This window comes from Schistocerca gregaria, chromosome 6 (genome assembly GCF_023897955.1).
Source record: "Schistocerca gregaria isolate iqSchGreg1 chromosome 6, iqSchGreg1.2, whole genome shotgun sequence".
Taxonomy (NCBI): domain Eukaryota; kingdom Metazoa; phylum Arthropoda; class Insecta; order Orthoptera; family Acrididae; genus Schistocerca; species Schistocerca gregaria.
The window spans coordinates 498,561,368-498,583,070 of record NC_064925.1 but is presented as its reverse complement, the minus strand read 5'-3'; the positions used below and the strand labels follow the sequence as shown (position 1 = coordinate 498,583,070).

At 42.7% G+C, this 21,703-nt stretch overlaps 1 protein-coding gene across 2 annotated transcripts in view; it reads right to left on the bottom strand.

The window, feature by feature from the left end:
* The window catches only part of LOC126278674 (uncharacterized), a 544,140-nt gene that overhangs the window by 236,733 nt on the left and 285,704 nt on the right, over positions 1 to 21,703 (bottom strand). For both annotated transcript variants that reach the window (XM_049978912.1, XM_049978913.1), the window contains one exon: positions 15,617 to 15,676. In XM_049978912.1, the coding sequence (XP_049834869.1) occupies positions 15,617 to 15,676 (60 nt within the window). The remainder of the gene's footprint in view (positions 1 to 15,616; positions 15,677 to 21,703) is intronic.

Genomic DNA, 21,703 nt, shown 5'->3' with positions numbered 1-21,703 from the left:
CCATGACTGATTTCAACTAAACTGGGCATACAAATAGCAAACATCATAAGTATCAGCAGTGTGGGAGTTAGAGCCTTATAGCTCCAACAGGAGAAGAGATAGGACGAAAAACTGTTTTTCAGCCCCTGATTTCTAGGTGCCATACACAACAGATGTGTTGTGTGGGAGTAGTATTGGCTCACCATTCCAGACAGGGATTACAAAGGGAGAGAGAGGGGTAGGAGGGGATGGACAGAGACAGACGGAGGAGGAGGTGTAGATGGAAAGAGAGAGAGGAGAGGAACAGATGGTCAGAGAGGGGGTGGAGGAGAACAGCACAGAGAGAGGGTGTAGGAGGAGGAGTATGAGGCATAAAGAAGGACAGGAGTGGCTGGCAGGTGAAAAAGTAAGTATCAGTGTGAGAACAGAAGTGGAAGACAAAGTGGGTGTGACGTGGAAGACGGGGAGAGTGTGAGGAGACAAGTGGTTTGCATAGTGCTGGGCCATTGAGAAATGATACTGTGGGGATCAGTATCTCCTGGCTCCCATAGGACCGGAGATATGGACATCAAACAGTTTTCCAGCCTCTGCTGTGTAAGTGTTGTTGTTGGAGAAGATAGACAGAGAGAGATAATAGGAGAAGAAAGTGTGAAGGGCAAAAATTGTAGAAGTAAACTAAGGGATGAATACAGTAAACAAATTCAGAAGGATGTAGGATGCAGTAATCATTCAGAGGTGAAGAGGCTTGCACAGGACAGTGTAGCATCGAGAGGTGCATCATACGAGTCTTCAGACTGAAGACCACAACAACAACAAAGTTATATGATTAATTCTTACTTAACTGAGGGCTAGCACATTCTTCTGAGAATTACTTCAATTAAAATCTATCCATGTTACCACAGACATGTGAACTGATCCTTCATTTGGAATGCAGGACAGGGTGTGTGAGATGCTGTGGGAAGCTTATGAACTGGTGGAGGATACACCTGAGCGAACGTAGCTGGATATGGGAATCTAGGTGGAGTACATGTCATTCCAAAATTTGGAGAGAGTGATTAGTAATGGGAGGAGCGGAAGTCCATGTTTCTTTGGCATAAGTAAGGATAGAATGGATTGTATGTGTGGATGATGGCCATGGGGTTTAATCCTCATGTTTGGCCCCTTAGTATCTTGTGTCTGTTGTGGGATTTCTTTTGGATCGTTGGTAAATGGGAGCTCCAGGTTTTTAGGGATTTAATTCCGTGGGTAGGACGCTTCTGGATTGTCAGATAATGGTGTCTGGAGCGGAATGTTCGGATGATTTTCCTTGTAAAATTATTATTGCCTAGAACTTTGAAAGGCAAATGGTAAAGTAGGACTGGTTACATCACGAAATGAAGTTCCTGAAATGGTTTTGGAGGAATCGTTGGGGTGAATGGAGATTACGATGGGCTGTAAGAAACTATAAAGCGAGAGATATTTTAAGCATAATATACACTGAGGAGACAAAAGTCATAGGACAACGACATGTGCTTACAAATGGCAATAGTATCGTGTACATAAGGTATGAAAGGACAGTGCCTTGGCAGAGCTGTCGTTTGCACTCAGGTGATTTCGTGTGGAAAGATCTCCGACATGATTATGGGTGCGCAACGGGAATTAACAGACTTATAACGCGAAATGGCAGTTGCAATTAGAAGCATGGGGCACTCCATTTCGAAAATATTCCGAGATCCACAGTGTCAAGAGTGTGCTGAGAATACCAAATTTCAGGCATGGAAAACGTAGTCGCCGACAGCCTTCACTTAACGACCGAGAGTAGCGGCATTTGCGTAGCGTTGTCAGTGCTAACAGAAAAGCAACACTGCGTGAAATAACCGCAGGAATCAGTGTGGGATGTACGACGAATATATCCGTTAGGAGAGTGCGCCGAAATTTGGCGTTAATGGGCTATGGCAGCAGACAACAGACGCCAGTGCTTTTGCTCACAGCACAACATCGCCTGCAGCGCCTCTTCTGGGCTCATGATCATATCGGTCGAACCCTATGTGACGAAAACTGTAGCCTGGGCAGGTGAGTGCCGATTTCAGTTGGTAAGAGGTGATGGTAGGGTTCGAGTGTGGCGGAGACCCCACGAAGCAATGGACCGAATTTGTCAACAAGGCACTGTCCAACATGGAGGTGCTCCATAATCGGAAGTGCTGTGTTTACATGGAATAGACTGGGTCCTCTGGTCCAACTGAATTGGCTGGAAATGGTTATTTTTATCTACTTTGAGACCATCTGCAGCCATTCATGGATGCCGTGTTCCCAAACAGCGATGGAATGTTTGTTGATAATAATACGCCATGTCATCAGGGCACAGTTGTTCACGATTGATTTGTTGAACGTTCTGGACAGTCCGAGCGAATACTTTAGCCATACAGTTCGCCCACACAAAATCCTTCACCGCTAACACTTTCGTAATTACGGACGTCTATAGCCGCAGCATGGCTCAATATTTCTGCCGGGGGCTAACGACTTGTTGAGTCCACGCCAAGTCAAGACAAAAAGTGATCCGACACGAAGTTAGGTATCCCACAAATTTTGTCACCTCAGTGTAAAGTTGAAATATGAGAATGTGATCTCGACACACTTGGTGAATGAATAATAAAACAGAAAAAAGTAGCTGTTTGCTCCTTTTATTTTCAGTGTCGACACTTGAATCGGTTACCTGGGCACTAGGTGTCAGGGCTGGTCTGTGACCTTTGCTACAGACCCCCCCGAGACGCTGCGCCATCTGTCACCTCTCCCCACTTCCCTCTGTGCAGCCGGCCTTATTGATGTCGGATGCCCTTGGACTATTTCCGCCAACAAAGGCTGGCCCCACTTGTGTTTACCTGAGTGTGTCGCCACTGCGCGACCTTCAGCGCGGAAGGCCCGACACAGGCAACGTACTGTTTACCTGCCGTCACAGAGCACAGTTGCCGGCTCCGCGTATACCGCCTGTTGGCAGCGAGGCCACCGACTGTGCTCATATATAGTCAAGCCAAACGCTCATCTACTACCACTGAAGTGATATCAGGTGTTCCCCAGGGAAGCGTCCTGGGACCTCTACTGTTCCTGATCTATATAAATGACCTGGGTGACAATCTGAGCAGTTCTCTTAGGTTGTAGGCAGATGATGCTGTAATTTACCGTCTAGTAAGGTGATCCGAAGACCAGTATCAGTTCCAAAGCGATTTAGAACAGATTGCTGTATGGTGTTCAGGTGGCAGTTGACGCTAAATAACGAAAAGTGTGAGATGATCCACTTGAGTTCCAAAAGAAATCCATTGGAATTCGATTACTCGATAAATAGTACAATTCTCAAGGCTGTCAATTCAACTAAGTACCTGGGTGTTAAAATTACGATCAACTTCAGTTGGAAGGACCACATAGATAATATTGTCGGGAAGGCGAGCCAAAGGTTGCGTTTCATTGGCAGGACACTTAGAAGATGCAACAAGTCTACTAAAGAGACAGCTTACACTACACTCGTTCGTCCTCTGTTAGAATATTGCTGCACGGTGTGGGATCCTTACCAGGTGGGATTGACGGAGGACATCGAAAGGGTGCAAAAAAGGGCAGCTCGTTTTGTATTATCGCGTTATAAGGGAGAGAGTGTGGCAGATATGATACACGAGTTGGGATGGAAGTCATTACAGCATAGACGTTTTTCGTCGCGGCGAGACCTTTTTACGAAATTTCAGTCACCAACTTTCTCTTCCGAATGCGAAAATATTTTGTTGAGCCCAACCTACATAGGCAGGAAGATCGTCAAAATAAAATAAGAGAAATCAGAACTCGAACAGAAAGGTTTAGGTGTTCGTTTTTCCCGCTCGCTATTCGGGAGTGGAATAGTAGAGAGATAGTATGATTGTGGTTCGATGAACCCTCTGCCAAGCACTTAAATGTGAATTGCAGAGTAGTCATGTAGATGTAGATGTACCACAATCTTGACTGGACTCAAAACGTTATCAAGCCACAAGTTTATTTAGGTGTGGTAATAGGTGGAAGCCTGAGGGTACCAAAGTTTCGAATCCCCCAATAATCTTCGTCAGTTTCCCCCACAATAAAGCTCCAAGGTAGGCAAACGCGTTATCTTGATGAAAATTAATTTTTCTCTTATGCAATCACTTATGAACAAAAAGAATTACTTTTAGAAAATAACACGTTCTCAGTTTCAGCCACGTTCATTTTTCAACATCTATAGCACTATGCACTTGGTAGCATGCATCAGTCACTAGGTACCTTGCTAAATCCTTTACATTAATGATTAATTAAAGTTTTATGTTAAGAGTGAAAAGACTTTTTGCTGGATGTGCCAGTGAGACTGTGTGTCTAGTGTTGCTTCCCCTGTCCAAAAAGGTTAAACTCGACATTAGTTTGCACCATTATATTGCTAATTATTCAGATACCCCCAGAATACTTCCAAAGATAACTTTCCTTACATGTTGTGGAAATTACATCCTTACGTGGCGCAAAAACAAAAACAGCACCATGAGTTCACTCATTCTCGTAATGTTGTTTACACGCCTATGATTTTTCGATTACTAAAATAATACAGTCACTAAGAATACAGATTTTTTTGTAGAGGCATATACACATCACGGCACAGGCTATATAAAGTGATTATTAGGTGCTTACTAACTTCTTCAGTGTCATTTAGGTATTATTTAAGATCTTTTGTGGAAGAAGTCGTCAATAATTAGCTTTAATAATAATGTAAATAAATATCGCTAATGTTGACTGCTTATTCCATTAATAACGTAGAGTCTTCTGTATTATTTATCTAATAATAATAATACCAAAGGAATTACTGAGTATTTGTCCCATACAAAAAAATATGTAATACAATCTGAGTAAAAGTCAATAAGTTGACAAAAACTGATAAAATCTGTGCCGTGATATAAGTGTAGAAAAAAGTATGTATTCTTATCTTAACAGTTCAAGGATCTTTGGCATGTAAAAATCTGTTTCACAAGGTATAAGGAGATGGAGTTGTTTTTGTTAGGAGAGGAATATAGTGTCACAACATGTGACTAAAGATATCATTGCGATTATTTAAACACACAGCACACGTACTTGTCCACGATAACATAGATTTAGTTTTTTTGGAGGTGGGTAACAGCGCTTAGGAACAAATACTCACTAGGATACACAACAAAAATATCTTATTGCACTTCAAATGAATATGTAACTAACAACTTATGTACAGTAAATAGGTGGGTAATATGCTACCAAAACTAAATGTGCCAATAAATATTGTAAATCAAACGTGACTAAATCGGAGAAAGTACGAGGTGGAATCCAAAATTTTTGGGCCTAGTACCGCCATCTGGAAAGTAGGTGTAGCAGACGTTTGCACCGCTAGGTGGAGAGAACTGCATATCTGGTGAGTCAGTGTGTGGAGTGGCATTCAGCTGGAAGGACGTTTTGCGTGTCCACAGTGATTTCTGTAATAGGCCTACTCTGTGTTTGGTGTGTGGCGATTTTACGATGGATCCGCGAACAGAAGTGCGCATGTGTATCAAATTCTGTGCGAATCTCGGGAAAAGTGCTACATAGATCCTTGCAATGATTCAACAAGTGTCTGGGGGACAGAGCATGAGCTACACACATGAGTTTGAGTTGCATGCTCAGTTCAGGGCCGGCCGTGCTGACGTAGAAGGTGATGTTCACACTGGAAGGCCTGTTAGCCGCACAACACCAGACATTGTCGCCAAACTTCAACAATTGGTTCGTGCAAGACTACGCCGAACCATTTAAGATCTTGAAGTGGGTCCTGGCTATGGGACATGTCAACGAATGTTGACTGATGAATTGGGCATGCTGACCGGTGTGGCAAAGCTTGAAAATGACCAAATGTCGAAATTGCAGTCGCAATAAATAATATTTTAACAGCCTAAAGCGGAATGATTCATTTAAAAGTATCACGAAGGCTGTGGACCCAGTCATCATCAAACTTCATAATTTTAAGTGTTATGAAGTCTTCACTATATGTAATTATTTGGGGTGTGGCCTTGGTTGGAAGTGAAACGTGGACGATTCAGAGTCCTGAACGGAAAAGAAAGAGGAATACAGGCTTATGAGATGTGGTGCTACAGAGAATGCCGAATACTAAATAAGTAAATCGAGTAACTAATGAAGAGGTAATACATCAAAAGGGAGAGAGTAGGGTTTCAGGGCACATCTGAACTTGGTATGATAAAAGAATACGCTGTTCTGCATATTGCATCCCTAAGTTAATCAGTATAATTTACTAAGCATCATCTAATGAAATGTTCACGTTAAACGTGTTAGTTAATTCTGTGTGTGTGTGTGTGTGTGTGTGTGTGTGTGCGAGAGAGAGAGAGAGAGAGAGAGAGAGAGAGAGAGAGAGGGAGAGAGTGATAAATTAAGTGGTTAAATTCATCAGCGGTCCTTCGTATCTCATAGCTAAATGGTTGTGTGTAAATTATCGATAATGATGTAGCGATCTATTCTGGTTATTAATTTCCACACAATTAGAACACAGCTTGACGAAAAAAGTGAAGCACCCAGGAGAGAGGGTGGGATGTCAATCTAACTTCGTGAATATACACACCATCAGTGAATATGTAAATGTTTGGAGTTGCAATTCCCTGTTATAAGGACGTGTAGAATGGCCACCTGGGTGTATTAGTGTGGTTACCAGGACTGTAAGCGTATACAGGACGTTTCAGTAGGAATGGTTAATATTCAATGACTGGGCCGGCCTGTGTGACCGAGTGGTTCTAGGCGCTTCAGTCCGGAGTCGCGCTGCAGCTACGGTCGCAGGTTCGAATCCTGCCTCGGGCATGGATGTATGTGATGTCCTTAGGTTAGTTGGGTTTAAGTAGTTCTAAGTCTAGGGGACTGATGACCTCATATGTTAAGTCCCATAGTGCTTAGAGCCATTTGAACCAATTTTGATATGACTGGAACCTTCATTCGAAGCAAAAATGTCTAGTGAACATGGACAGTAGGGCTTTATGAGCTATGAGCACTTCTTCATCTTCGATACTGTGAAATAAATCTCCTTTGATTCAAGCTCTTTGCTTTGCATATTTTGAGAGGAGGTAGCATGGAAAAAAGGGTCTGTCCGCTTGACATGGGCACTAAAGTACATACCTTAAGAGCTATGTTTCACTTTCGCTACTGTGAAACGACTACTGAAGAAGTGCTGATAGCTTTAAGGTATACATTTTAGAACCTATGTTTACTAAATGTTTCCGATTCGAATGATCGTTCCTGTCATGTGCGTGAATGCTGACATTCCTCCTGAAACATGCTCTATATAGAAAGTTTTTGCGTGTTCGTCCTTGTGGCTGGAAGTCTGGGTGACTACGGCCGTTCACTATTGTAAGAAAATTAAAGACTTACAGCCTTATGATGTTAATTATCGTGTAGCCACCAGTTTCGGCGTTTCAGCGCACCATCTTCAGGCCTTAGTTGATGCTGTTGACAAGTGTTGGTTGGTGAGATGACATAACAGTTACAAGTAGTCTGCATAAACCAGTTATTTTGGCCACTGAAGCATCGTATGTATGGATGGTTTAACCCCTTCAGCATCAACTAAGGCCTGAAGATGGTGCACTGAAGCGCCGAAACTGGCAGCTACACAATAAATAGTGGTGTCTGTACATTAAATAACGTCGTAAGGACGTAGCTGTTTCATTGGCTTACTGTATAAGGAATGTGAACGGCGTCCGATGTCGCGTGATTACCTTGAGGGACACGAATAAGCCGCATAGTTGTGTGGGACAGAGTTGTCAGTACATGAGAGAATTTGAAACGCCTCATCGTGGGTCTCCATTTGGTCGACTGTATAACGGTACTTTGAGGGCAGGCGTGTCAATTAGCATCATATTAACTAAAATCGGGGAAGAATTAAAAAGGGGAACGTAATACGAAACTTTAATAACTGCACAGTATTACTAAGAAGCAATATAATGAAAAGTAATAAAAAGCAAAGTAGCAAAGACCAAGCGGGACAGAAAGATTTAGGGCCGCATTTGTTTTTTAATACATATAAAAGAACATGTAACACATTATTGAGCTCTCTACCTTCAGTTATCGCGATCGGGATAGTCGATGAAAAAGTGGTACGCGACTGCGAAATTCGTTAAGGAGATTATTTAAAGACTCTTCAAGCTCGTTTAAAATACATAACGTGTGACGAAGTGATCAGAGGTGTTTATTGTCGGGTGAAGTGAAAATGATTCCGACACCATAATTCGAACTTTGTGTTAGCTGGTAAAAATACTCTTGGGAAACGATTATGGTTATGGAACCCACGAGAGTTGTACGCAACAGAAAGCTATAGTTTACGTAATTCTGCATTTTATGAAATTGTGAAACGCGTGTGCGCGGAACATGAAAGAGAATCTTATCCTTGGACGGTTGCGAGGACTAACTGATACAAACAACGCGCCAGGATAAAAATAGTTCACTTATTAACTGCCAGATATTAATTAACGGGCCCCTAAAATACTAAAAACAGTGCATACACCGTTAAATTGAGCCCTGCGTGTGAAAGACAATCACATCGAACAAATCGAGAGCGAAGAATAGACATGTAAGTGCCGAATTGATAGCCTTGGTCGTGTCGATATTTGGACATTATATGACACGCGTTATTGAGAACACGATATCGACCATTTTAATACTGAAAAGAAGGATAGGATCATCACCCCCAATCCCGATTCATATTTCATATTTAGTCAGTGAGAAGAAAAGTGATAATAAACAAACTACATTTCAATTTTATCCACGATTTTGGCTTCATTACGTAGTCTGGACGACATGATAAACAATATCTGTGGAAGTTGTATACAACGTGTCGTCATAATATTTAGCCAACCAATATTGCAGGACATCAAAAATGTAAATGCATGAAATTGTCCTTACAGCGGGTGTATAATGTTTGAGTAGTACGAACTATATTGAGAAACTGAACATTCATTACGTACTTGCATGTTTATCTGCGAAAATGGTCCATGTCGGTACATCAGCGTAGATTTCGAATAGAATCGCTGGAACATTGCAAACCATTCAGATTAATCGAACATGTAAATACGCATAATGCTGGTATCACCAGGATGTGTTCTTTTACCTCAGACCCGTGGCAGTAATTGGATTAAGAGTCAGCCGGAAATAACATTTAAATCAATTGACGACCATTGAGCTAGCGTCACGAATTTTCAAACGTCCACTGTCATGTATGAAGGCGAGTGACACCACGAGTGCTAACGTCGATCGAGGGCTGTCGCCGTGATCGTATTGAATGACATCGAGAGGTCACAGCTGGTCGAATCGTGCAACGCCTAGGTGTCTGAGGCATTCGGTTGTGACAGAGACCCGATATTGGACTTCGTGGTAAGGTGAGGCTAGGCATCCCGTCATCAAGGTTTCGGTCGACAACGTCTCATGACCGCAAGGGAGGATCGCCGCCTTGAGCACCAAACACACCGTAAGCCCTTGACATCTCCGCCTGCCGTCGGCGAACAAGTCATGTACTCTTTGCAACAGTTTACCCCGCAGCGTTGGCAAGAAATTTGGCAGCAGCTGCCAGACTACGGAATTACTTTCCCATGCGCAGGCTGCCATTAATACCAGAACACTAACGTCTGCGTTTCGAATAGTGCAGTGACTGAGAAGCATGGACATGATGAATGGCAAGTTGAGGCGGGGCGAGTTGATCTCTCAGTATCCTTTAAACAATCAGTCCAGCTACCTCGCACAAACGAAAAAATGGCTGACATCGTAATAAGTGTCGAAGGAATAGAAAAGCGACTGAAATCACTCAACAGAAGAAAGTCCACTGGACCTGACGGAATACCAATTCGATTCTACACAGAGTACGCGAAAGAACTTGGCCCCCTTCTAACAGCCGTGTACCGCAAGTCTCTAGAGGAACGGAAGGTTCCAAATGATTGGAAAAGAGCACAGGTAGTCCCAGTCTTCAAAAAGGGTCGTCGAGCAGATGCGCAAAACTATAGACCTATATCTCTGACGTCGATCTGTTGTATAATTTTAGAACATGTTTTTTGCTCGAGTATCATGTCGTTTTTGGAAACCCAGAATCTACTCTGTAGGAATTAACATGGATTCCGGAAACAGCCATCGTGTGAGACCCAACTCGCTTTATTTGTTCATGAGACCCAGAAATTATTAGATACAGGCTCCCAGGTAGATGTTATTTTCCTAGACTTCCGGAAGGCGTTCGATACAGTTCCGCACTGTCGCCTGATAAACAAAGTAAGAGCCTACGGAATATCAGACAAGCTGTGTGGCTGGATTGAAGAGTTTTTAGCAAACAGAACACAGCATGTTGTTATCAATGGAGAGACGTCTACAGACGTTAAAGTAACCTCTGGCTTGCCACAGGGGAGTGTTATGGGACCATTGCTTTTCACAATATATATAAATGACCTAGTAGATAGTGTCGGAAGTTCCAAGCGGCTTTTCGCGAATGATGCTGTAGTATACAGAGAAGTTGCAACATTAGAAAATTGTAGCGAAATGCAGGAAGATCTGCACCGGAAGGCACTTGGTGTAGGGAGTGGCAACTGACCCTTAACATAGATAAATGTAATGTATTGCGAATACATAGAAAGAAGGATCCTTTATTGTATGATTATATGATAGCGGAACAAACACTGGTAGCAGTTACTTCTGTTAAATAACTGGGAGTATGCGTGCGGAACGATTTGAAATGGAATGATCATATAAAATTAATTGTTGGTAAGGCGGGTACCAGGTTGAGATTCATTGGGAGAGTCCTTAGAAAATGTAGTCCATCAACGAAGGAGGTGGCTTACAAAACACTCGTTTGACCTATACTTGAGTATTGCTCATCAGTGTGGGATCCGTACCAGATCGGGTTGACGGAGGAGATAGAGAAGATCCAAAGAAGAGCGGCGCGTTTCGTCACAGGGTTATTTGGTAACCGTGATAGCGTTACGGAGATGTTTAGCAAACTCAAGTGGCAGACTCTGCAAGAGAGGCGCTCTGCATCGCGGTGTAGCTTCCTCGCCAGGTTTCGAGAGGGTGCTTTTCTGGATGAGGTATCGAATATACAGGGTGATTCAAAAAGAATACCACAACTTTAAAAATGTGTATTTAATGAAAGAAACGTAATATAACCTTCTGTTATACATCATTACAAAGAGTATTTAAAAAGGTTTTTTTTTTCACTCAAAAACAAGTTCAGAGATGTTCAATATGGCCCCCTCCAGACACTCGAGCAATATCAACCCGATACTCCAATTCGTTCCACACTCTCTGTAGCATATCAGGCGTAACAGTTTGGATAGCTGCTGTTATTTCTCGTTTCAAATCATCAATGGTGGCTGGGAGAGGTGGCCGAAACACCATATCCTTAACATACCCCCAGAAGAAAAATTCGCAGGGGGTAAGATCAGGGCTTCTTGGAGGCCAGTGATGAAGTGCTCTGTCACGGGCTGCCTGGCGGTCGATCCATCGACTCGGGTAGTTGACGTTCAGGTAGTTACGGACAGATAAGTGCCAATGTGGTGGCGCTCCATCCTGCTGAAATATGAATTGTTGTGCTTCTTGTTTGAGCTGAGGGAACAGCCAATTCTCTAACATCTCCAGATACTGTAGTCCAGTTACAGTAGCACCTTCGAAGAAAAAGGGACTAAAAACTTTATTGGCTGAAATGGCACAGAAAACGTTCACCTTAGGCGAGTCACATTCATACTGAGTTGTTTCCCGCGGATTCTCAGTGCCCCATATACAGACATTGTGACGGTTGACTTTACCGTTACTGTGGAAAGTTGCTTCATCACTAAACACAACCTTTGAAACGAAAGATTCATCTGTTTCCATTTGAGCAAGGATAAAATCACAGAAATCGGTTCTTTTAATCTTATCAGCTGCAGACAGTGCTTGAACCAATTTCAGACGATAAGGTTTCATAACTAACCTTTTTCGTAGGACTCTCCATACAGTTGATTGTGGAATTTGCAGCTCTCTGCTAGCTCTGCGAGTAGATTTTCCTGGGCTGCGAACAAATGCTTGCTGGATGCGTGCTACATTTTCATCACTCGTTCTCGGCCGTCCAGAACTTTTCCCTTTGCACAAACACCCATTCTCTGTAAACTGTTTATACCAACGTCTAATAAACCACCTATCAGGAGGTTTAACACCATACTTCGTTCGAAATGCACGCTGAACAACTGTCGTCGATTCACTTCTGCCGTACTCAATAACACAAAAAGCTTTCTGTTGAGTGGTCGCCATCTTAGCATCAACTGACGCTGAAGCCTAGTCAACAGCGCCTCAAGCGAACAAATGTACAACAAAATGAAACTTTATAGCTCCCTTAATTCGTCGACAGATAGTGCTTAGCTCTGCCTTTTGTCGTTGCAGAGTTTTAAATTCCTAAAGTTGTGGTATTCTTTTTGAATCATCCTGTATTGCTTCCCCCTACTTATACCTCCCGTGGAGATCACGAATGTAAAATTAGAGAGATTCGAGCGCGCACGGAGGCTTTCAGACAGTCGTTCTTCCCGCGAACCATATGCGACTGGAACAGAAAAGGGAGGTAATGACAGTGGCACGTAAAGTTCCCGCTGCCACACACCGTTGGGTGGCTTGTGGAGTATGAATGTAGATGTAGATGTACCTGGATAGGCTTCATGTTGTCTGCCCCTTCACTCTGTGATGGTGGATACTGGTTTAGCCGACAAAAGCAGCGTTGATGAAAATTCGAGTAAATGCCTACCAGACAAAGGCCACATAACTCCAGTCCATAGGGAGTAGCTGAAACTTAGTTAAACTATCGAGCGTTTTGTATCCTTGCATGACTCATTTAAAAAATTTCTAAAATTTCCTTTAAGTTCGTGTATTGTCTTTAAAGTACCGAAAACGCCTATCAAGTCCGTATCTAATATGCCAACATCAATTATGCACTGTTACTGACTGTCTCTGTTACAAGTTTACACCCGAAAGCAGCCAGAAGATATTTAGTCCGACCCGATATTTTGAACGTCCTAAACAGTCGCTGAACCACGCCTACTTGCGAGATACCACGTTTAGTAGGCTTCTTGTAAGAACTGCTCGCCACGATGTCTCTTTATCCGCACGAAACACGCTACGCGGAGTCTATGGTCGACATGAAATGTTCAAAAGCGAATACTTCCTAAAATAAAGCACTCACGAGGCTCGAAATTTCAAAAAATACAGAATACTATGTTCGCCTTTTGTCAACGACGTGAGAACGTATAAAACGCGCGAATTTCTTCAAATGGTTCCAATGGCTCTGAGCACCATGGGACTTAACTTCTGAGGTCATCAGTCCCCTAGAACTTAGAACTACTTTAACCTAACTAACCTAAGGACATCACACACATCCATGCCCGAGGCAGGATTCGAACCTGCGACCGAAGCAGTCGCGCGGTTCCAGACTGTAGCGCTTAGATCCGCTCGGCCACTTCGGCCGGCGCGAATTTCTTCATTTTGGTACAGATTTGATCAACGCGGCTTAGAGTAGGAGTTTACCGGAAGGCGGCTCGACTCACAGATCTGAGGCACAGAGCCCTACTGAAACGCGCGGGAAATGTTGGATTCCTGTTGGCTAGTATGTTAAGAAGCCAATCAGTTCATCTCGAGCGCTTCTACACTCGCGTATTTCTAATGCCAGCCAATCAGGTTGTCACAAGTAATGTAGAGTAGAAATCTCGTAGTTCCGAAACTAAATAAAATTAAATCAAAACAAAATACAATTTCTTTCCACAAAATAAATTGCTAATAAATGAAATACTCGACTCCTCTTCTGGCTGCCTTTTACAAAATCAAGCTCACTTGGATATGCGTCACAAATTCCCCTAGTACACGACAACTTTCTGACGAATACATTTACAAATAAAATATCACATTCTTATTTTACGTATGACTGCCATTCACTCTCTCCGTCTCTCCAAAACACACAACCAAAAGACAATGAAATAATAATTTTCCAAAGCACTTTTATTTACGTAAGAAATCTGTGGTAATGAAGCTAAAGAAAATTCCAGAAAGTTAGATTATATAGACATATCCTCTTGGTTGCAGTTTCAGTTGATACCATAGATATATTACAGCGCCTAACTCAGTTTTACAATTCTAGCACGCTTATTATGTGTTTTAGGTAAAAATTTATACCTCTGAAAGTATTGAAGTTATTGATTTGAAATTTTAACAGTATGGTCGTGTGATTCCTATCATTTGGTATACTAAGTATGGAAAAGATCGAAAAATATTTAATAGTACTTCTTCATATTCATAGAGAGTGTGTGTGACGTATTGTACGCAGCGTTAATCGAGTACACGCTCCGCTCGTCCCAGTAACCAGCGTCAGTTGTACCAGCGTGAGGACCAGATCCTGCTCTCCTCTCGACTCCCCGACAAGCCACGCTTTCAATCCAAGACGACACCTCGTAGTAATCTGCTACGTTACACTGTGTTCAGCAACGAATCACTGTTCTGCATTATCCCGGATGACCACTGTCAGCAAATTTGGCGGTGATCCGAGGAAGGGTCCCATTCTTCCAATGTTTTGGAGGGGCACAGGGGTGTTATTCTTGACGTCATGGTATGGGAGCCATCCAGTATAAATTCTGGTGTTACCTGGTAGTGACTGGGGCAACTTTGACACACAATAGCATCTCAGAGCATCCTGCACCCTCATGTGTTACCCCTCATGCGACAATATTGTGGTGCCATTTTTCAACAGGACAAAGCTCATCCACGCATGGTATGTGGCTATATGAACAGCTTGCGTGATGTGGTGGTACCTCATGCCCAGCATCATCAACATCATTCGTGACAGTGGCTAGATTGGACTGTGTCAAAATTGGGTCTTTGTACGGCCAGTTGAGCGCCCAACAAACCAAACATCGTCGTCATCATTGCTAACATCCTCAAACCTCTCCCCTACCATGTATTCCCGATGGAACATGCGTGAGACCAGCTAGGACGTCAATCCTGTCCTCTTACCTGTATCCAGGACATGAATGATCATTTACAACAGTTGCAGGTCATCTGGCCTCACGAGATGATACAACGGCTTTATGATAACCATGCCAGCGAATCAGTGCCTCCAGGGCAGAGGGGGTGCAACATGATACTGCTAAGTGGGCTCATATTGCCAATCTCTTTGTAAATTTGCGTAGACTTTGTAATCACTGAAATAATGTCAAATACCCTCCCATTCTGTCAAGTTTGTGTAGTAAATATGCTGTCTCAATCGATTAAGCATTGAGATAGGTCTCCTGGTTGGTTAAACACTCTAGATACTTCTGAATATATGCAGATAGTCATTATGTTGCAACAGCAGGTAACATGGACTGTAGAATGTATACTTTATGAGCTATGAGCACTTCTTCATCTTCGATAGTGTGAAATAAATCTCCTTTGATGCAAGCTCTTTGCTTTGCATATTTTGAGAGGGGGTAGCATGAAAAAAAAAGGGGTCTGTCCTCTTGACATGGGCACTAAAGTATATACCTTAAGAAGTATGTCTCACCTTCACTACTGTGAAACCTATACTGAAGAAGTGATGATAGCTTTAAGGTACACATTTTAGAGCCCATGTTTACTGAATGTTTCTGACTGACGGTCGTATACTTACCGTTGCGCAATAGTATCTTCCGACGATGTTGTGGAATGCGTAGCGCTGCTTCACGAAATGCTGTAACAAAACAATTTCCATTAGCTCACATACAGAAATGGCATCCGGAAACAAGATAGATGGACAGTATTGCTCATCGTAAGTGTCTAATCAATATTTCACTGTAAATTACATGTAACTAAACGAAAGTTTGACAAACTGTTTGAAAGCTGTGCATTCAGATCCATCGTCTGGAAACTACGAGAAATGTAGTGACCCCAAAGCTGGGTTGCTGGAAGGATATCCGATAATGGAAGTGCCCCAAGTTCAGTGCGGCACAAATCTTCACAAGATATAACTGTGTAGGTCACTTCTCACAACTCACGAAATGCTATATTTAGGTATAATTTGTCAGCTAAAGTCCTATTCTACCAAAACTGAAATGAACTAAAAACATTGAGAATGTCGATAATTAATAATGTTTGGTGGCATTTCATGTGAATCAGAAGAGACGCCGAAACATCTGATCAGTTTCTAGATTGTTTCTTCCCTCTACCTGAACTCTGGTGTTTGGTAAATGGTTCCTGATTCTGTTGTTTGGTTCCAAAATCAGCAAATGTCAGTAAAGCTGGCCTACATAATGTATGTAATTCAGAATAATAAGTCTGGGATAAATCGGCGAAAACCTTTTTTTTCTTTCTCTCAAGTCATTGATTGGAGTGGTGCAACAACTGAAACAATGCATGTAATAGAAAAATGGTGGACCTAATTTAAAATTAAAAATTTAAATGTTTTCTTTATACTGAATGTGAGATCAGATATTAAATATAAACCTGCTGCTGGCGTAGGTATACTGAAAGGTGTGTGGCAGTATGTAGATAGATGTATGGCTTATGCTGCAAGATGTCTGGCTGTTTGTAGGAAGTCGTGTGGCTGTTTGTAGGAAGTTGTGTGGCTGCTTGTAGGAAGATGTGTGGCTGTTTACATGGTGAAACCGAGCTCCATTGACACAGTTTAGGAGGTAGTTCAGGGATACCTTATGAGTATTCTGATGCAAGGTACTTGCGGTCTCCGGTAGCTCGTTACCGGCTAATAATGTAATTATGACTTATTCAGTTTGTTAGCCCAGTTACAATTATTTTTGTGAAAATAACTTCAGAACCATGGAAGAACCTGTGAAATGCAATCGCCAAATAGTTACACATAATTTTTTGATGTCATGTTTGCCTTTGAAGGTAAAATGATATACTGTATTCATAAAGCCTACTATTGCAATTTAGACTACGCGGCCATTATTAGATGGTATACTACAAACTGTAGTAAACAGAGCGTGTACAATATGTCTCTCATAAGAATCGTCAGGGGTATTTTCTCTGGTGTTTCAGCAGATATTTAATGTTTCGATTTTGCTTTGTGCAATTGGAGTCAGCCCAAACAAATTCTGATCATGGCGTCTTACATTGTCCGCTTGGCTCTTCGTGAGAGAATGTGGATACAATAGATGGTGCACCGCCTCACTTCAGTGTGGATGTCTGCAACCAACTCAGTGCTGTTTTGCTGGTCGCTGGATTGGAGTAGGGGGTTCTGTTCCATGGCCTGTGAGGTCACCTGACCTAAATTCCCTTGATTATTTCCAATGGGGATATCTAAAGTCACGTGTGTATGAAACCCCAGTGGAAACGGAGATGAAATTAGTTGCCCGAATTATAACTGCCTTTGATGTGATTGGAAACTCACCAGGAATATTTCTCAGAGTCTGTCAGAATGTTGTTCGCCGATGTCATGCTTACATGGTAGTTGATGGCCGTCAGTTTCAGGACATTTTGCAAGATACAGTACAAATGGTATGCTCATTGTGTCAATTGCTTTATTTGCAGTTAATTGCAAATAATTAAAAAAATGACCCGCCAGCGTAGCCGAGAGCGTTGATGCGCTGCTTCCTGGACTCGGGTAGGTGCACCGGCCCTGGATCGAATCTGCCTAGGGGATTAACGACAAGGGCCGGAGAGCTGGCCAGCCTGGATGTGGTTTTTAGGCGGTTTTCCACATCCCACTAGGTGAACACTGGGCTGGTCCCCACGTTCCATCTCAGATACACGACTCACAGACATTTGAACACGTTCGCACTGTCCCATGGATTACACTAGACCCAGATACTTGGGGTACATTAATTCCTTCTCGGAGGGTACGGGCTGGCGGCACGAAGGGCATCTGGCCACCCCTTAAAATCAACATGCCACATCCAATTAACCAGCAGACGCTGCAAGTCGGGGTAAATGCTTGGAAAGAGAGAGAGAGAGAGAGAGAGAGAGAGAGAGAGAGAGAGAGAATTGTAAATAATTAAAATGAAAAGTACACAGTAATGGGTCTTTATTAATTTTATCTCCTTAAGCTGGTTTCTCCGACCCCAGGTTTCCTACCTCAAATTGTTCAGGGGAGCATCCTCTATGTCGTGTTAAATTTTTGCACACTCTTACGGAAACACCCTGTATAATTGCACATGCGCTCTCTGTCCAAGAAAGTTCCTAGACTGATTTTATCCATGGCGTATAAGTGGCGTCGGCGCAGTGGAAGCTTGAACTAACAACCGTAAGAAATAGATGCGCATTCGACCAGTCACATGTGAGGAGGCACTATTAAGGAATAGACGTGAGACCATAATGTGTCAAGGTTGTTGTTTCACAAATCGTAACGGAGCAACGTTCTAAATCAAGTATATAGTACGTTTTCCAGAATGTTTGAGAGGAGGGAGAAGTGTGTACAAGGTTTGTCCCGCACACCTTGACTCACAAACAAAAACAACGGTGCATGGACGACGGCCGCTACTCGACTGAAACGCGTAACACGGACAAATCTTTTCTGAACTGTTCATTTACATCTACATCTACATTTATACTCCGCAGGCCACCCAACGGTGTGTGGCGGAGGGCACTTTACGTGCCACTGTCATTGCCTCCCTTTCCTGTTCCAGTCGCGTATGGTTCGCGGGAAGAACGACTGTCTGAAAGCCTCCGTGCGCGCTTGAATCTCTCTAATTTTACATTGGTGATCTCCACGGGAGGTATAAGTAGGGGGAAGCAATATATTCGATACCTCATCCAGAAACGCACCCTCTCGAAACCTGGCGAGCAAGCTACACCGCGATGCAGAGCGCCTCTCTTGCAGAGTCTGCCACTTGAGTTTGCTAAACATCTCCGTAACGCTATCACGCTTACCAAATAACCCTGTGACGAAACGCGCCGCTCTTCTTTGGATCTTCTCTATCTCCTCTGTCAGCCTGACCTGGTACGGATCCCACACTGATGAGCTATATTCAAGTATAGGTGGAACGAGTGTTTTGTAAGACACCTCCTTTGTGGATGAACTCCCAATGAATCTCAACCTGGCACCCGTCTTACCAACAATTAATTTATATGATCATTCTACTTCAAATCGTTCCGTACGCATACTCCCAGATATTTTACAGGAGTAACTGCTACCAGTGTTTGTTCCGCTATCATATAATCATACTATAAAGGAGCCTTCTTTCTATGTATTCGCAATACATTACATTTGTCTATGTTACGGGTCAGTTCGAGGAACGACTCGGCTTAGTCTCTTTGGACAGCGAGGAAGTGTACGTAGCATCGGCTGGTGCTCGGTGTTGGTACGTTCTGGTATTAGGAACGGGATTATTTGACCTTGGAGTAGGTTAAACTTGGATACAAGGATCCTTGATTGGGAAGCCACTGGGCCTTTCTAAGTAACGTTTATTTAACAAGCAGCCAAGTCAGTTTGCATACATTGTTACTTGAGAAACAGCTGCACAGAATTATTGTTATTGACCATTAAAACTTTGTACAGGCAATAAGTTTCAAAATTTTAAGAACTTATAACAAACCTTCGCCCTTAAAACAGAAAATGTAAGCAGTCACTAAAATTTGGTTTATAAAAGAACTGTAGAGTTTAATTGCAAGATTGTAATGAGAAGCGAGAGAAATTTCAATGATTTTAGCTGAACTTCGAGTGGCTTCCCGTTACACGTTATTTTGAAATCCAAAACATCTACTCAGCCCACCACTTGTAATGTCCCCACAGCAAATACCCTCTACCATGCACCAATTAATCATTTTCAAGCAAACCATCCACATTCATTCAATTTGGAAAAGTTATCTGATCTGATTTTCTCATAATAGATGCGGCGACAGCTCGTCGACGCCAAAGTATTTTCTAGTGCATTTATTCTTTGAAATAACATAGATGCATATATGCGTTCTCCATGGTTGTTAGAGTGGTAACTAGGACAGCTTCTGGAGTATCTGTTGAGGGATTGACGCGTTTCTGAGAGATACATATTCTGCTTTTCTTCTCGCTAAAGCGAGCCAATTAACATTTGTGCCGCTAGCTGTTTGTTTTGAAGAGAAAGAGATTGTAAAAGGAAAATAATTAAGGCGTGGAATCACCGGAGATCTGGACGTGTAATGGAGACGGATTTAATACACGATTTCCTCCATAAATAAGGTTTGAGATTTTTTGTTCTGGAGTGAATGAACGAATGAGTTTTTTCTGAATTATTTGTTGATCACGTTGGTCCTGTAATTAGTGGGGAAGTTTCAGCTGTGTCGAAGAGAGCCTGCAATCACTGAGTCTGCGTTAAATCGTCCAAAAAGGTTTTGTACACATCTGGAATTCGCAATCTTTCGTAAAAGGAACAAATTGTCCAAACTATTGATTCTCCCGACTGACTGCAGTGTTTAACAGTAACAATAAATGTAAAGATCTCTTACAGCAAGCCAGCCGCTGATTACCAAGAAGAAGGACTCCACCAAAGATTCTATTTGGCTGATTCTTTTTATCACTATATCACGTAATGAAACCTTATATTAACAACTATACATAGATAAAGGAGAGAAAGAGAGAGAACGAATGAAAATAGAGATAACACTAATAATCCTCCATTAGTCTAATTTTTCGCCTGTCTTATCACGGATCAGCCACGAACTGGGAGCCAGGAGGGCCTTAATTTACTGTATAGACTTAAGTGTGAAGGTGAAGGGATCTTAAAGACAACAGATACACGTCTATACAGACAAGATATTACACAGAGATAGCGGTTAGCTGCATTGATCATCTATTCTTAGATTAAAGAGACGGCAACTTATTATCCGAACATTAAAATGTTAAACACTCCACGAGAAAATCAGAATAATTGGTAAGTAAGAATAGATAAAACACAAGTGCCCAGAGGAATAACGGTAACAATAAACGCAATAGTTTGTTGAATTTACAACTAACGCTGCCTTTACCCAGCCGTACAGATAATGTGTAATTTGTATCAATCCCTGAGTGTCTGTTCTTTCAGACATGTCCGAAAGAACAGACTGTATGCGGAATCTGTAGATGTGATGCATTTGGTGTAAGCTGAAGGTGAAAATGTAGAACGGAAAGGGAAGGAACTGTTGATGTCAGCCGCTTCGGGGCTTTATGCGGAATCAGCGGCGAGGAGTGAGAGTGTGTGCTGGACTGGGAATCGAACCCGGCGTCTCCTGCTTACTGGGCACTATGTTAACCACTGGACACAGTGTTTATCGCAACTGCACGGACTATCTCAGCACGCCTCCCGAACGACCCTCATTCCCACCGGGCGCCACACATCCACGGTTCCCGTCCATGTCCTCCATGTGTGCTACTTTGAGATTCCCACAGGAGGTCGAACGTAATTGACTGAAGTCGGTAGATTCATTGCCCATCGAGGCCAATCAGTTATATGACTGTGTGGTGCCTGTTGTTTTGGGCATGTTCGAAACAACACTCATTCGTATAACTGATTTGCCTTGATGGGCAATTAAGTGACAACCTTGAGTGTGGATGCACATTTACGTTGGACCTCCAGCGGGAATCTAAAATTAGCGGGCTTGGGGGACACGGACGGCGACTGCAGATAGGTAGGGTAGTTGGGAGTGTGAGTCAGCTGCGGAGCGTGCGAAGACAGTCTGGGCATTTGCGATAAGCACTGTGTCCGGCTGGTGCAGTGGTTAACTTGTTGCTGCTGATTGCGCACAAAGTCCCGGTGCAGATGGCATCAACTGTTCCTTATCCTTCCTTTCCCTTCTCCACTGTCCAACTTCA